The sequence below is a fragment of the Mustela nivalis genome, assembly GCF_964662115.1.
Source record: "Mustela nivalis genome assembly, chromosome: 14".
Classification (NCBI taxonomy): Eukaryota; Metazoa; Chordata; class Mammalia; order Carnivora; family Mustelidae; genus Mustela; species Mustela nivalis.
Genome location: NC_139033.1, coordinates 6352327 through 6370432, shown reverse-complemented (window position 1 = coordinate 6370432; position 18106 = coordinate 6352327). Strand labels below are relative to the sequence as shown.

At 47.9% G+C, this 18106-nt stretch overlaps 1 protein-coding gene across 4 annotated transcripts in view; it reads right to left on the bottom strand.

Annotated features, from left to right (window-relative positions):
- KSR2 (kinase suppressor of ras 2) overlaps positions 1–18106 on the bottom strand; it is a gene marked incomplete at its 3' end in the record, with an annotated part of 402908 nt that overhangs the window by 167328 nt on the left and 217474 nt on the right. For all 4 annotated transcript variants that reach the window (XM_082699771.1, XM_082699770.1, XM_082699772.1 and 1 more), the window contains exon 5: positions 1739–1923. In XM_082699771.1, the coding sequence (XP_082555897.1) occupies positions 1739–1923 (185 nt within the window). The remainder of the gene's footprint in view (positions 1–1738; positions 1924–18106) is intronic.

Below are 18106 nucleotides of genomic sequence, written 5' to 3'. Positions count from 1 at the left end.
GGGTGTCTACTGTGAGCCCATTTTACAGATGAACAAACTGAGGCTCAGAAGGGCTCTGAACTTGCTCGGGGTCAGGCACGCTGCTCCAAAGGACACAGAACTGGGACTGACCCCCCAGCATCACCCTCCCGGGCTATGACATCCTGTCTCGCCCACTGCTGTGACACATTTGCTACATCATCACCCCGCTGGTCCTTATCCAGGCTCCCAGGACACCCTCACACTGCCACACAGGCCCACCCCCACTGAGGAGTTCTGGTCTCTCTGATAGTGATTTCTCTCGACAAATTAATAAATTAATTAACGAAATTAATAAAAGTTAGTAAGTTGGCCTTCCGGTGTTGCTATGTGTCAGGAATGCTGAGACCAGCCAGGCTCTGGAATTTCTTCTAACTGACATCCACACGGGTCTCTTCTGGTCCTGGGCCCTCAGCAGACTCCTACAGGGGACACACACTGCACACGTGTGGACCGACTCCACCGTTCCGCGCAGGCCAACCATCCAGGGGGGCTACGACAGCTCTGAGCCCAATGGTCTGGACACTGGACACCGGGTTGGAAGTTTTGTGTGCATTTCCCCAGAGAGAGAAATAACAGATTCCATGAAATTCCCCAAGGGTCCACAGCCTCCCCCCAAAAGTTCAAAAAGCCTCATGTAAATAACAGAATAGAGCCCTACCTCCAGAGAAAGGGGCCCTGATGAAAGTCGAGGGATCTCGGCTCAAGTCATGTGTGATGGCGAAGCGTACCCATTCCGGAGCCAGGGGGAACCACTCTCAAACCCTGGCTTAAGGACTCAACAGCTGCGTGAGTTTGCCAAATTCTTTTGATGTCCCTGAGCCTCTGTTTGCTCATCTATACAATGGGACTCACTCATCCGTGCAATGGCTTGTCGCAAGAACCGAACGAGGTTGTGTGTGTGGGTGAAAGGCATGACCAGGTGTTCAGTTAACATTGCTTATCACTAATCAGAGCAGCGGCATGGTCACCCCCAGGGCGGTGTTGGGGCCCTGAGTTATTTCCATCCCGTTCCAGCAGCACGCACCCCCCTTCCTGAATTCCCAGTCCATCAGAGCCGGTGTCTGAGCTGCAGGACCGGTTGGACTTTTTTCAGGGGCTCCCCTCTGACCGCATCTGTGCCTGTTCAGCAAAACGGGCCTCTGGGCAGAGAAGATGAAACGTCTTCTGAAACCTCAGCCCTTGATCACCAGAAAGTTCCATTTCCGCTCCGAGTAATAACCACTTTGTCTCCAGCAGAAATTCGTGGGAGCAGAATGTAAAACACCCCAGGCCACGCTCAGCCCAGTTTGAACCCACATACATCTTTGAAATGAAAGGTGATACGTGTTGACCTGAGTTGAGGGGGGTGGGAATTACAAAATTTAATCATAGACGCCTGGTCCGCAGCGGCCCGAGAAAAATCCTAGGACCGGGCAGCTGAGAAGCAGAGAGAAAAAGCTGATGTCGCCTTTCCTGCCCTGCCTGCCTGCTTCCCTCTGTCATCCCTACACACCTGCAGGCAAAAAAGAGTAGGGACGGGGGACCAATGACAACAGCCAGTCAACCTCCCCACGCTAATGACGCCCCTTTCCTTCAAAACCATCCCGAGGGGCGGGAGTGGCTCAGGTGGGAGACGCGTGAGCCTCGTTCAAAGCATTTCATGAGCATTTCTCCAGAGAGAATAGGGAGCGTGCACCTGGCCCATGAGAAGGTGCGGTGGCCCCGGCGGGTGACTTACTTGCAGAGAAGTTGGCCTCGGTGTGGACAGGAGGGGTGGAGGGCAGGAAAGGTGCATGTCCCACAAAGAAGGAGCGGAGGGAGCGCTCCGACAGGAGCGGGGAGCGTTGCTGAGAAGGAATATTCTCGCAGCTGCCCACGCTGCTGTGAATCTTGAGGTTCAAAGGTTTGCTTTTCTTCTTGGCTCTGAAAGAGAGACAGAGGAAGAAGAGAAGGGAGTGTATCCATAAGTGCACACAGAACGAGAGCCTGCAGACCCAATCTCATTAACATGGCACCAGTGTCCGCTCCCCACACTGAACTGGCCTACTGGGCTGCCCCATTCCCCCTTCCCTGAGCTCCAGCCAGGGCTCTGTGCTGTTTCTCACCTGCAACCCTTTGCTCCTGCTATCTCCACAGCCCAGAAAAGCCTCCCCTTCCCTGCCAGCTTAATCTGTCTTCTCTGACTCCGCTCTGGTGTCCCCTCCTCCATGAAGGCTTCCCTGATACTCCCTTCCCTCCCCACCTGGGTTGAGTGTTCCTCTTCAATTTGTCTACAACAGTCTGAGTGTATCCCTGGGGCTGTACTTCCCTATTTTCCCAGATTTGTTCTTTTAGCGTTTGTCTCCCATGTGAACTATGGGTCTTTGAGGGCAATGATTCTGTACTGTTCATTTCCTGGTCCTGGGCAATTAGCACAGAACCTGGCACACAGTAGGTGCTCATTAAAAGCTTATCAAATGACCATTCTGGATCATGACTGGCACATAATCCCGCTGCACTCTAATTCCTTGAGGGCAGGAACCCTGTGGTTTTCGTTGCTGACTCTCTCAGCCCCTGGCTTGGCACCAGCTGCATGGAATGAACTGTTGGAGCTGCTCTGGAAACACTTTTCCCCCTCCCGAGGAGCTTGGGTGATCAGTTTAAGAGAGTGTGATTTAGAAGAGGATCCCAAATTAACCACTCAGCACCCCCCCTCCCCGCCTCCCCCTACCGCCCCATGCTCATCTGGCCCGGAGTTGGGCGCCACCTTGCGGCCAGAGCGAACCCTCCTTGCAAACTTTCTCCCTTCTAGATGGAGAGCCCAGGAAGGTGCCTTAATTAAAGACTGGAGGCCTCCCACACACGCAGCCTAAAAGTCACCCTCTTCAGGAGGCCTGCTGCTCATCAGCTTTAAGGAATCCAAGCGCACCTGCAGAGTCTCTCCCTCCCAGGGCTTCGGCTGGCAGCCCTGCTTATTATATCCCTAGGGGTCTGCAGCAAGGCCCAGGAAGGCACTTCCCATTAGAGCTGCACGCGTTAGCTCTCCCTGCCCACGGCTGGAGAGGAGAGGGAAACAAGGGAGTGGAATTTCATAAGTCTCCCATGGTGGAGATTCAAAGAGACATCTACACTGAGGCGGGATAATTTTGGAGTTAGACTCGCCAACTTTGGGGACGGGGCAGGGCTCAGGTCCTGCTTGGGACCTTAGCAAAGTGATCTCATCTCTTTGTGCCTCAGTTTCGTCACCCAGAAAATGGGGGAAATAACAGCACCCATGTAAGAAGGACGCTGTGGCGGATCTATGAGGTCACGTGCTTGGCACAGGCCTGGGGAATGAGTGAGGGTTCGGGGGACCCGTTATTAACGTCACTATGAGCAGGTTAAACTCGGCGTCTGTATGGCATGGAAGTAACCCGGAAGAAGCCAAAAGTTGAAGCTGAGCCATGTTTTTCACCTGAAGCCTTCAGCAGCTCTCAACCCACCACTACCCTTGGCAGACGAATAGGATACAGTCATACCCTCTGGCAAGAGATACCATCATTATTTCCAAAACACTGACGGCAGCCTTGAGGCACTGGGCCATCAAAGGACAAGGCCAGATCCCTTGTATAAGGAGAACCAAGTCCAACTCAGCACGAGTTCAACAGTAGCTCAGTGACGGCGGACCGTCAATTTGCTTTACGAACCCAAGACCACCGATGAAGCAGAGAAGGGGTATATATAAATAAATGTGAGTTGGACAGATGCATGGGTAAAAAGCTTGATGGACAGATGGATGGATGGAAGGATGGACAGATGGCTGAGCGGACGGATGGAAAGAAGGAAGGAGGGAAGAAGGGAGGAAGGATGGATGAATGGATGAGAAAACAGACAAAGGACGGACAGACGGATGAATGGATAAAGAGAGGGATCCGAGGATGGACAGAAAGACGGATGAAAAGGCTGAAGGACAGAAGTTGGGTGGATGGACGGAGAGGTAGAGTAAAGAAGGAAAAGAGGATGGGAGGATAGAAAGAGCAGAGGAAAAGAGAGAGGGAGGAAGAGAAATTCGGGGGTGAATGGCTATGTGATCAGAGTAGGTGACAGACGTCCTGCATCACTTCCTGCCCACCGAGGAGCCATGAAGGCTCTTCATGGGCATGAGGGATTCACCTTTGCCATCTGCCCTCATTACCCGGCATGCTCAGAGGAGAAAACAGACGCAAACGACTGGGACTGTGTAAGATTCAGTGCCTATTTTGCGTATATCCTGCAGGTGTAATTAAAAAGAACATCTTTCCATGATCGCAGGATATTAGAAATCTATTACATAAATGTCTTCCCTGGAATCGGGGCCAATTCTGGGGAACGCAGCCAACTAAGGGGGCACAAAGCATCGGCAAAGGCAGCTCCATCCTTTGGAGGCCGTATGAGCCCCGGATGGACCGTGCTGCTGTCTGTACAGGTGGGCAAGTCAGAGGTCCCTGACTTGGCTCTGGGGCTGTGCTGACGGCAGCCCCAGAACTGGGCTCAGCCAAGGCGGCACATCCATGGCGGGAAGACACCCGGCTTAGGGGCCATTCACCTGTGCTTAGGGAAAATGCACGCTGTTTTGTTTTCTTTCCTAAAGATTTTTTTAAAGATCTTATTTATTTATTTATTTATTTGACAGAGAGAAATCACAAGTAGGCAGAGAGGCAGGCGGAGGGGTAGGGGGAAGCAGGCTCCCTGCTGAGCAGAGAACCCGATGCGGGGCTCGATCCCAGGACCCTGAGACCATGACCTGAGCCGAAGGCGGAGGCTCAACCCACTGAGCAACCCAGGTGCCCCATGCATGCTGTTTCACCAAGTACAGCAGAGGATTATTCATTCTAGGGTTGGAATCTAGCAAAGTTCTTCTGACCTTCCTGAAGCCCAATTTGCAGACACTATATCTGCACTAAAAGGGTCCTGAGAACCCTTACTTCTACAATTGGTTCATTACTCTCCATCTCCAGCCTTCCAGCTCTGGTCCAAGCCACTTTCTGCCCTCATGTCAGCTGTCAACCGCCATCACTGTGCCTGAATCAGACCCCAATCCCATTTTTTTCTTTTTTCTTTTTTCTTTTTTGCTTCTTAACATTTTTTATTTTCTGTACTTTTTATTTATATTGAGGTAAACTTCACATCATATATATTAGCCACGCTAAAGTGAAAAATTCAGTAGCCTGAAATATATTCATGATATTACACAAACACCATCTCTAGCTAGTTCCAAAATATTTCATCATCCCAAAATAAAACCCTGTACCCGCTAAGCAATTCCTCTCCGTGCCCTTCCCTCCAGCCCCCGGCAACTACCGACCTGTCTTCTGTCTCTGTAGATCTGTCTATCCTGAATATTTCATAGAAATGGAATTATATAATATGCGAACTTCGGCGTCTGGCTTCTTTCACTGACCCTAAAGTTTCTGAGGTTCATCCACGTGGTAACAATGTATCAAAACTTCTCTCCTTTTTTTTGGTAAGATTTTATTTATTTATTTGGCAGACAGAGATCACAAGTAGGCAGACAGGCAGGCAGAGAGAGAGGAGGAAGCAGGCTCCTTGCTGAGCAGAGAGCCGGATGCAGGGCTCGATCCCAGGACCCTGGGATCATGACCTGAGCCAGAGTCATGACCTGAACCAAAGGCAGAGGCTTAACCCACTGAGCCACCCAGGCGCCCCAGCTTCACTCCTTTTTATGGTTGAATAATCCCATCCCACTTTTGATTCTTTATAATCTATTCTCCATCCAGGCACCAAGGTGAGGTTTTAAAAAGCATATACTGCATCATGTCACTCCCTGCTTAAAAACTCTTGAAGGTTTCCTTTCAAACGCTTCAAGGGACCCTCAAAGATCACTCTCTGGAGAACTTCTTGTATTATCATCACTTTGTCACCCTCTGACTCTAGCCACTCTGGTCATCTTTCTGATTTTGGACCATTCCGTATTCTCATCTACCTCAGGACCTTTGCACATGCTGTTCCTTCTGCCAGGAACACTGTTCCCCATCCTATTAGTAGAGACCTCCTTTAGGCATCACTTCCATAGAGGCACAGTCTTCAATCCTCAGACCCAGTCAGATCTCCAGGTTACATGCCCTCCCTGCAATATCTGCTCTTCCTTCACAAAATGCATCCCAGTTGGAATTCTGCTTTTACTTGTGTGGTTGCTGAGTGAATGTCCAGCTCTCCTGTGGCTCGTGCCCACCACATATGGGACAGGCCTGTATCCCAGCCACTAACACAAAGCAGGCAGTGCACAGTTGCAGAGCCAAGACCAGAAGCTATAGGTCTATAGACTCCCACCCAAGCCCATATCCTCTAACTCAAGCAAAAAGAACCTGGCATCTTCTGTCTTGGGAGAATGCTAAAGGCATGTAGCCCAGTTTCCATCTGCAAGTCAGGAGGGCTGGCTTGGCAGCATCTTCTCAGTTAATTCCAGCCTTGGGCTCCTTGAGGGCAGAGATACACCTGATTTCTTTTGCCAGCTCCTGGCCACCCCCAGCCTTGGTCTGGCAAACAAACAGCTCTGCACTCCAAAGCCTTTTGATCAATGCCCATTTGCCACCTGTCCCTCAGAGCCTTGCTTGCAAAGATCGCTGCAGGGGTCCCAAACTGATGATTCGTGTTTGCACCACTTTCTATTCCAAAAGCTTGCTGGGTGTTGAGTCAAGCAGAGCCGCCAGCTCCCGTGGCCTCTTTACCCCCAGCTTCCTCGCATGTGGGGTTGTGTCCCCTTGAACTCGAATGCCTTCACCCGGCCATAAACTTCAGCATCTCATTAACAGTGTCTGGAGCATCTGGCCCAGCCAATTGGGAGGAAATGACAGAGCTGGGGGCAGACAGGCTCCTCGCAAGCAAGGCTAGAGGACAGGCACAGCATACATTCTCCAATACCAGGCTATGCAGCAAAGCATTCGCCCAGCAACCATTCCCCCAAATAGGAAAATATGCCCACTGGCCGTGCACGGGGCTGTGTGAGCCAAATGGGGCCACTGAAATCCTTCCCAGTTGACATGATCTGATTATCCAAAATGAGGCCTCCAGGCAAGACCCTTTTCAAAACCAAAGAATAGCACCATGTTCTTGGGGGGAGGAAGGGGAAGACAACAGCGGATGCGCACAAAGCCCAGGGAAGAAGGTTTGGAAAAGCCAAGGGCTGGTAAGTCTAACCCCAGGAGGATGTTTAGTAGACTCTGCTTTGCTCCTTGACCACAGGCTACACCCCTTACTTCTGGCTCTAACACACCCCGAGCACAGTATTTAATCCACCCAAACACTGGCAAAAAGGAAGCATGAGCGACTCAAACACTGTAATTGCACTTCCCCCAGTGTGGATGATATGCAAGACTTTCAGAGGAGACACAGGTGAAATTCTGATTTCCTCGTATACAGTTTTATGTGAAAGAGGCTAAGAAGGAAAAGAAGACAACAAAGAAGGAGAAAGAGAAGAAAGAGGAAAACGGGGGGAAAAGGAGAGACGCTGATCGGAAACCATGTTAAGTAGATTCCAGGACAGGTCCCGCCAGCATGGCTGAAGCTAGAGTTAAGAATACCAAATGTTGGCAAGAAGAGAGAGAAACCAGAATTCGCCCCCAACTCTGGTGAGATTACAAACCTGTATGACCATTTTGAAAAGTTATCTGGCACTATCTACTGAAGGGAACATAGCCTCCGACCCCAAAATTTCACCCCTGGGTAGGCACCCAACCAAGAGGAGTGTGCCCATGTCCACAAAACCACCCATGCAAGGATGTTCATAGCAACGTTATTCATACGGCCCGACACTGGGATTAGCTTCAATGTCCGTCAATAACAGAAAGGATAAAGAAAGCAGAGTCTGTTCATACAATGGATTATTGCGTGGCCATAAAAAAGAGAGTCTGGCTAGACTGTAACACCACCGAATCTCAATGATATGGTGTTGGGCAAAGGAAACCAGTCACAAAATCACTTGTATTGTATGGCTCCATTATGATTCTATTTACATGAAGTTCAAGAACAGGAAAAATTAAGCTATGCTAGAGAGTCCAGAAGAGTGGTTTTCTTTGGGTAGGTTATCGACCAGCCCCCCCATGGGAGCTGGACATGTCTCCAGTCTTGATTGGGTGGTGATGATGTGGGTATCGCGATATATAGAGTCATCAAACCATATTGAGAAATTGTGCACTTCACTTCTAAATGAAAGTTACACCTGACAAAAAGTTTCTTAAAACAGTACTAAAATAGGGGCACCTGGGTGGCTCATTTGGTTGAGAGCCTACTTTCAGCTCAGGTCATGATCCCAAGTCCTGGGATGGAACCTCTCTTTGGGCTCCCTGCTCAGTGAGGTGTCTGCTTCCCCCCGCTCGACTTTCACTCCCCCTGCTCATGCTCTCTCCTTCTGTCTCTCTCTCAAATAAATTTTTTAAAAAATATTTAAAAAAAAATACTAAAATATATAAGCGAGCCAAGGACTGGAATAGACATTTCTCCAAAGAAGATACACAGCTGGCCAAGAAGCATATGAAATTTGCTCTGTATTATTGGTCATTAGCAAAGGCAAATCAAAACCACAGTGAGCTACCACTTCATACCCGCTAGGACGGCCGTGATCAAGAGGTCAAAAACAGAACAAGGGTCAACGATGATGTGATGTAACCAGAACCTTCCACATCTCTGGTGGGATTATAAAGTGGTACAGCCACTGTGGAAACATCAGCATATGACCCAGCAATTCCACTCCTAGACACATACACCCAGAAGATCTGAAACAAACAAAAACTGTACGCCACACTTATGGCAGCAGTATTCATGAGAGCCAAACGGTGAAAACAACCCAAATGTCCGACAACAAATGAATGGACAAATTGTGGTCTGTCCATATAACGGACTATGATTCAGGATTTGAAGCACTGATTCACACTACAATGTGGAAAGACCCCAAAAATGTTAGCTAAGTGGAAAACATACACACACACACTCAGATACACACACACAGACACACACCCCACACATTATGATCCCATTTAAATGAAACATCCAGTAAAGGCAAATCCACAGAGACAGAAAGCAGATCAGTGGTTGGCCAGATCTGGGGACAAGAAGAGGACTAAGAAGTGACTGTTTAATAAGTCTGGGATTCCCATCTGGGGTGATGAAAACACTCTGTGGGAATTGAAGAGTGGTGACAGTTGCATAAGCCTACGAATGTACTTGATGCCACTGAATTGTACACTTTAAAATGGTTAAAATGGTAAACTTTGTGCTATAGGTATTTTTCTACAATTGGAAAAATATATAATAGTAACACAGAAATTAGATCTCTCCTCCTTACTAGCTGTGTGACCTTTATGAAGTCACTCAACCTCTCTGAACCTCAATGTCTTCACCTGTAAAAAAGCATAATCATTTCTCTATTTCCCCAGATTGTATGAAGATGCAATGAACTGATGGACTCTGAGTGCCTGAGAGGACATCTGGCACCTGCTAGGTCATAGTCTTTCCTGCCCTGGTCCCTTGCCAACATAGTTTCTTCCTCTAGACAGACTGAGGCTCTTTATGGGCAAAGATGATGTGAAAGTCGGGCTCAAAATAAGGGAAAAGGGAAAAGTATCCATGAGGACGACCAAAGAATTCCTCTTCACCCTGGACCCCTTGCCTCAGGGGAAACACACGAAGGTCTGCCGACCACACTGACCGGGACAGGAGGCTGCCCGTCCCTGGGAAGCAGTGATGACCAGGCCAGGCAGGCATGAAGGCCTTCTGGAAGAAGAAAAGTTACAACAGGAGTTTTAAAGTCATCCAGAGAAAACGCCTGGCAAGGAATGCTTGTTCAAAGCACCCCTTTCCCCTCCCTGTGTCTCCCTAAGACAAGAAAAATACAACAAAATAAAAATTGGCTTAATTCCAAAAACGAACCCAGTAACTATCCCAAGGACAACAAGGTGCTTGGACTTGAGCAGGGAAGGAGATAGACAAGACCCATGTTCTGCCTGGGCTGGTATCCCAGTGGAAGAAACAGAAAAATGGATAGAGAAATAAGGAAATACTGGGGCATAGGAGGCGCTTCGTGGATAATTAAAAATCAGGTGATGTGGTCGTGAGTGGGTGGTAAGGCCTTCCTGGGCACATGGCATTTAGGCTGAGAACCGAATGTCAAAAGAAGCCAGATTTGCAAAGATCTGGAAGGAGACGGGACCAGGCAGCGAGGCAAAGGCAGTGCTGGGGAGTCCCAGGCCGAGGCAGGTCAAACTGAAGGTGATTGAGAAGAGAGGGAGTGTGGGATTAGGGGCGGGACTGGTCACTGTGACCAACCAAGTCCTTGCCCCTGTAGGGAGATGGGGTTTGCTTGTAGAGGAACGAGCGCCTGCCAACGGATTTTAAGAAGGAAGATGACAAAACCCAATTCTATTCTTTTTTTTTTTTTTTAAGATTTTATTTATTTGACAGACAGAGATCACAAGGAGGCAGAGAGGCAGGCAGAGAGAGGGGAGGAAGCAGGCTCCCTGCTGAGCAGAGAGCCCGATGCGGGGCTTGATCCCAGGACCCTGGGATCATGGCCTGAGCCGAAGGCAGAGGCTTTAACCCACTGAGCCACCCAGGAGCCCCAACCCAATTCTATTCTTGAAAGACCACTCTGCCAATGTGTAGAGAGTTGACTGTGGTGCAGGTAAGAATGGGATTCTGGGATTCTGAAGAGGCGGCTGTGGCCATCACCCAGACAAAAATGAAGGCGGTGGCATGGGCTTGTTCTGGACATCAGAGGGGGAGGAAAAGGAAGCATCTGGAACACAGCTCTGCTAGGACCTGGCAGCCAACAGTGCGGTGGGGTGAAATGAGGAGGTCTCTCTCCTGAATCTGTGTGCCACGTAGTTGCCCAGTCTTAGCAGCATACTCTCCCTTGTATAAAAACATTTTCTGGAAGGATCCACAAGGGGCAGTCGGCAGGCTAGTGAGGAGGCTATGGATTTGGGGAGTAAGCACTTTGTTACTTTCAGACTTTGAACTTAGTAACCATCAGAACTGAGAACCAGGAGTATTCTTTGATAATAATAAAACATCATTGCAAAAGGACATGCAGTATTTGGGGCTGGAGTTTTTTTTCTCTTTATTTTATTAGAACAAAACAAACCAAAAAAATCCTCCTCTAGAAAACAGAGGTACAGACATGGAATAAAGTGGTCAATCGTTATTTAATATTTTAATGATGTTTCATTATTTTTCAGTAAGTTTTAAATTGAAGATCAAATTTGAGATGGATTTTGCTTCCCACGTGGCTTCTATCAGTCACCTGGTAACTAGTATCTCAGATTTAGTTGACAGATATAAAAATGTGGTCATTTATAGATTCCTAGAATTAAATATACATATATATATGTTTCAGTATATATATTATGTGTATTATATATAGCCTTACGTATTTAGAGTATATAACATGTAGTGTATATATAGTATACACTTGTATATATAGTGGCGTATATGTAGTGTATATAATATACACTATATGTTATATACTCTAAATACAGTATAGCATTACATATGTAAATTTATATATAATACATATTCAAGTACAATATATAATATAGTATTTATTATATTTATTATTTATGTGTACAAACATATTTTCATATATTATTTTATATTGTTTGATATTATATTATCTATTTATGTATATATTATGTATTTATGCATATTATATATGTATATATTTATGTATTGTGTATGTATGCATAGTATATATTTATGTACATCAATTTATATATGTACTACAGTGTGTGGTTAAATATATATGTTATATAGAAATGTATGTACTTGAAAATCATGCAAAATATCTTAAGAATAGATACACAGTATTTTTTATAAGATTAAACATGGCTCAGTGACAGATCAGCTCTCAATAACAAACAGACCTTCTACTAAGACTTGATTGGGAAAAGAGCCAAGTGTCCTATATACACACACACACATAAAATATGGGTATATGTGAAATATATACACTATATATTGTGTTCCTCTATATACTGTCTATCTATCTATTCCTCTGTTGTCCCATAAGACACCACTTCAGATCCAGAGTGAGTATGAGAGAAGAAGCAGGAATGAGAGAGGACAGGAAAATGTTCCAGCGCAGAGGCTGGTGAATTTTTTCCGGTAAAAGACCTCCGTGAGTCGCACGTTCTCTGTCGCCAACTACTCAGCCCCGCGCGCAGCCAAGATCAGCCCGAGACCACGTATGCATGAACGGATGTGGCAAGTTCCATAAAACCATCGACAGAAACAGGCAGGGGGCTGAATTCGCTCCGCCGGCCGTGGCTGGCCAGCCCCTGTTCTGAAAGTCTGGACTTACCTATAAAAGTAGGAAGCGTAAAACAAACCCCCCAGACCATGCAGCACCCCCCTCCCCATCGTCTGGTTCACCCCAAGAGCTGCTACCCCTGCCACATGGGGTCTTTCCGTCCCCCTCCTGCCTGTTCCGGGGGTAAGCTGGGTCCCGCCATAGCACGGACACGTTTCTCCAAAGCTCTGGCCCCATTCTGGAGTACACACTTACGGCTCTGAGGATCTGCTGAGTGCGGGCCCCTCCCACCCATGGACGGGTCCTGTGTGACCTGTTCTCTGTGGATCCCCAGCGCCCAGCACCGGGCCTGGCGTATAGGGAGCACAGTGGAAGTCTGTGTGTTTCCAGTGCACCATCGTGGGAACGCTGGCGGGCTCCAGGGCATCTACTTGGCCTCCATGCTGTACGGGGAGGGGCCCGGGCCACACCCGACCCTATACAATCCTTTCTAATAGGAGGCGCGTGCCGCCTCTGCTGGCCAAGGCGGGGGTTGATCTGCAGGAGGGGCAAGCACCTGTATTGGCCCACCCGGGACCATGAATTCAGCACCCCCAGGACAAGCAGGCCTCGGCGCTGAGATCTGCCTGGCCCAGATGCCGGGAGCAGGTGCTGCGCTTGGGACCTGCCGTCTCATTTGAGCTAGTGACAATTATAACCCCTGCTTTGCAGTTAAGGTAACTGGGTTTCTCAACAGTTAATGGACCCAGGTCACAAATCAATAAAGGCCTGGGGTGTGAACACAGATTGAACGGACTTCAAAACCTGCTCTTAATGTCTCCATTAATTCCGCTGTAAGAGCTGATTACATGCATTCCTGTTTTTTTTGTTTTTGTTTTTGTTTTTTTTAAAGATTTTATTTATTTATTTGACAGAGAGAGATCACAAACAGGCAGAGAGGCAGGCAGAGAGAGAGGAGGAAGCAGGCTCCCTGCTGAGCAGAGAGCCCGATGTGGGACTCGATCCCAGGACCCTGGGATCATGACCTGAACCGAAGGCAGCGGCTTAACCCACTGAGCCACCCAGGCATCCCGCATTCTTGTTTTATACAGGTGCCTGTGCATACTTGTGGTTGTGGAGGTTAGTGATTTCAGGGATCCCTGGGAAGAGACGATCTTGTGCCTACAAACTGGGCATCTTGCCACAAAGCTGCCCTCTCTCAGTTCTTTTTTTTTTTTTTTTTTAAGATTTTATTTACTTATCAGAGGGAGAGAGGGGGAGAGAGCGAGCACAGGCAGACAGAGTGGAAGGCAGAGGCAGAGGGAGAAGCAGGCTCCCTGCTGAGCAAGGAGCCCGATGTGGGACTCGATCCCAGGACGCTGGGATCATGACCTGAGCCGAAGGCAGCTGCTTAACCAACTGAGCCACCCAGGCCTCCCCCTCTCTCAGTTCTTGACCTGCACATGGACAAGGCCGCCTCGGCCCCTTATTGTGGAATAATCCGGAAGCACACAGCCCCCTCTCCACGTGAATACCACCGCACAGCCCGGCCCAGCGTCCCCACCCGCCCGCCCCCTCCGAGCTCACCCAGACAGCCAACCTCACTTCTGCCTTCTAGGCCCGTTGATCTTCCTGCATCCCTGTGATTAGCGACTAATCTTATTTTTTTGTTCCCCAACCCATAAATCAGTTACAGACCAAATATTTACACAGGCCATCATTTCCGGCTGAACCAGGGCTCTGACAGCCCTCATTATTAAAAAGGATGACTGATTTTGGGCAGAGATTTCACAGGCCTGTGGCTGGATGCTTTCTTTTAGGCTTCCTTCCCCCTCCCCTTGCCTGAAGAAAAGACAATTTCCAAGATAAACTGGCACAGAGGTCTGCTCTCGCTGTCTCCCTGGGGCCAGTGGGACACGGGCTGCCTCCATCAGTCCAGTAAGTGATGATTGGTGCTGGCTTCCTCCCGCTTTCCTTAGCCTCCCCATGGGCAGGGAGTCGTTTGACTCCTAAACATCCCCTAAAATCAGAACCCCTAAAGGAGACGGAGAGGGGAGGGGCCAGGAAGGGTGAGTCACCACACTTCTCCCCTCCACCCAGGACATCCACCCTACTGGGTGACCCTGAGGGAGGCCATGTGTTGGGTTGATAAGATGACGGGGTGGGGAAAGCAGGAGGCTGAGTTCCTGACCTGGAACAAGTCACTGTGGGCTTTGGGGCTGGTTTCCCTTCCCATGTGAAGCAGGGATTTGCTGAGCGGTCCCTGTCCCTTTCTGCTCCAGGTATCTTGGCTCTAACTGTGACAGCTGCCGTGCATTGAGTCCTTACTATGTGCCTGGCCGTGTATTAAGCATTTTAGGAGCATTAGCCCATTCTATTTTTTAAGATGAGGAAAATCATCTCCAGGTGAAGAAACAAGAGTCAGAAAGGCTAAGCAACTTATCCAAGGTCGCACAGCCTTTTATAAAAGGCAAGGAACGAACATTTGAACTTGGTTCAGTCTGACCCCAATACTTGGGAGTCCTAAAACATCCTGCAGCCTCCCTAGGACCTGAACTTGCTCAGGACACTGTGGCAAGGAAGCATGCGGTCATCTGAATTCTCAATACGAAGACAACTCCGTATAAAATCATCCTGGGTCAGCACCCTAAGCAAAGGCAGAATTGCCGATCGTCTGCTCAAGGGTTGAGCCAGCAAAGGGCCTTCTCTCGGTGAGCTGGAGTTGGCTAGAAATATTTATTCAGGGAAACTGAGTACTTTGCTGCTTATGGAGTACTTCAAAGAAGCCACCTTTACCCTGAAGGAAATGCACTGAGAGTGAATCTTTATGGACGCGCGTGAAGAGGGCCGATCTGTCAGCCTGGTAGTTCCATGAGGGCCCCACTGAAGGATTTGCCATCACAGCCTGGGAGATAGACAACCACATCCCCAGCTGCTGATGGCTCGGGAAGGACTCACAATTCCAAGGGCTAGCTGGGCACCCCAGGCTGGCCGCCGATCCTGGCATGACCTCAGCATCCTTACTTGTAAAATGAGGGCTGAGAGCAAACCATCCTTAAGAGCTCATTCATCCACACTGCGATGATTCTGCCACGTGGCTCATTTTCCTCCAGACTTACAGCGCGACCTTGGGCGGGTCAGAATCTATGAGACTTCCCAGTCTCCTTATTTATACGGTGGGATCACCTCCCCAGACCCTCCGTCTGCCCCTTGCTTCGGTGGGGGGCAAATGAGTCAGCAAGAACTGAGCAGAGAGCGCGGCAAAACCTCAGCCAGTGTGATCCCAGCAGTGCAGGGTTTCCAATAAGTCATCCGTGACTGTCCTACAGAGACTCCAAGAAGCGAGTCTGAAATGCGTTTTCCATATGAGTGTGAAGAATTGTTGCCTGAAATCAGTGGGTTTTTTTTCTTCTTCAAACGAAGGCCTTCGACCTGCTTTCACCTTTTGCCTCCAAGAGTGACTTGTTATGATACAAAATGTGTTCATTTGAGGAGGAAATAATATAGAGGATGGGCCTTTTGGGGACTGCAACTTGACAGTTCCCAAAAAAGAAGGCTCATGTATTTAAAGATGCCCCGAAGGCTCATGTATTTAAAGATGCCCCGAAGGCTCATGTATTTAAAGATGCCCCGAAGGCTCATGTATTTAAAGATCTCAGCCAATGACCTATAATGCTTCTTTGCAGTGAACTGTGACCATCAAGCATTTACCCTGCCCCCCCACCCCCACCCCGAGGGAATTCTCTTTCCTCTGGGCACAGTCTCGTTCGGGATCTTACACCAGGGGACAGACCACTACCCTCTGCAAGTCCCGAGATGCCAAGTCAGACTAGCAGGAATCTCCCTGGGGACATAAGTCGTGATTGGCATGACAATGATGGGGAAAATCTTTGAAGCTCAGTTAGTCTACTGGTGGCTCCCCCCAAAACCCCATCAAGCCCTTCCTGCTACTTAGAGCCTCCAGGATGCTCTGGGTCCGGCTCCCTTCTGAGCTTTCCTATCTATCCTAAGGGTTACTCTAGAATCTTCCATAGAAGTTCATTCTCTGCTTAAGCCAACCACAGACGGCTTCTAGTTGTTTGCAACCAAAGACCCTTAATGCATCTTTGAGACCAAAAAAGCGGCACTTCTCTCTTTAAAAAAGTTTACAGCTTAATTTTTCTCGAAGTCAGGCTAAGAACCTTCAGCTCTAGAGTTTCTCAAAACCTTTGATATCAGGTGGGGCCCTGACCTTGGTGTTTTAACAAGCTCTCTAAAAACACCTCCCCAGTTCTGTAAGTCTACATCGATGACACTTGCCTATGGGTCTGGCACAGGCTGATATTCCAGAACAAAATACCACTCCCATTGCTAGCATCTGCTCAGGCTCTCTACAGACTCGATGACGTCAAGGCTGAAAGTTGGGGCCAGACCAGGGTTAGAGCATGCCAGAAGAAAAGAGGTAATGAAGCAGTAAAGAACATTCTCTGGGACAGCCACAGGGACACAACCACATATGCCATGAAGTCCATTACTGTACCAAGCACTGGAAACCCAAGCTCCACGCCACTCTGAATCAGAAAAGTCCAGAGTATTTATGATAAGCCCAGGCTCCCCGAGACAGTCCCACTTAGCAGGTCCCCCACTGGAGTATGTAAACAGAGCAAGGCCAGAGACATCTTCATAAGGGAGGGATTTCATAGAACATGATGGAGCCACACTTCAGAATACTATGACGTCATTAAAAGGAATGAGGTGGCTCTAGGTTGGGGTCAATAAACTTCTGTAAAGAGCACAATATTGACTCTTTACACCAGAGAGTCAATATTGTGGGATTCGTGGTCCATACAGTCTCCATGACAACTACCCAGTTCTGCTATCCAAGCACAAAGCCATTCTAGGCAATCCATAAACATGTGGACGTGGCCCTGTCCCAATAAAACTTTATTTACAAAAACAAGGGGTGGGCCAGACTTGGCTCCAGGGCCATGGGTCATCAACTCCTGCTCTCCAAAAGCAGATCTGTTAAACCTGAAGACACACTGACTAGAAGACACTAGAAGAAAACTCTCTGCCAAGCAACATATAGAGTATGAGCTCATTTATACAAACAGAAATATATAAATATGTATAAATGCATTTATGAAATGTTTGAATGTACTTCCTGTATATTCATATAATGTATTTAAGGTGTGGAAGGTGAAATAAAATGGAGTCATTCACATCAAGGGGTTTTAAAACAAAGCCTTATGCACATTCTCCCCAGGTAGCACCATGAACTTCTGAGCTGGGCCAAATGGCATGTAGTCCAAGAACGCATGCAAGCATTGCAACTTGCTATAGTAAGAGACTTTGCTTAGTGAAAGCCTTAGCAACCAATTATGTTCAGCCAAAATTAGTTTTCTGCCACCAACACCAATCAAAATTATTTGTCAACAACGAATAGAAACGTTCCTTTCTGCCTTTAAAAACCCTGGACTTGTGTTCCCTACTAGGACACAAATTGGGTTGCTACCTGAACCTTTGCTCCCCAAATTGCAATCCTAGACCCCAAATAAGTGCTTTTGTTTTATTTCAGTTCTACCTCTTCTTTTGTTTGCTAAAGGCAAAAAAAAAAAAAAAAAAAAAAAAAAAAAAAAAAAACTGGAAGGGTTTCCACTGAGAAAAACAGTGGGAGGAAGGGGGCTGGCAAAACTTCCATATTTGACTCTGTGTGTGAATTTTTTACCAAAAAAAAAAAAAAAAAAATTTAAAAAAAGGCCTACCATGGGTGTAACTGTGTGTAACTTGGAAGGAAGAAAAAAGAAGGAGGAGGAGAAGTAAGATGGGAGAGAAAATGAATGGAGAGAAGGAAGGAGGGAGGAAGGGAAAGTAAGAAGGAAGGCTGTG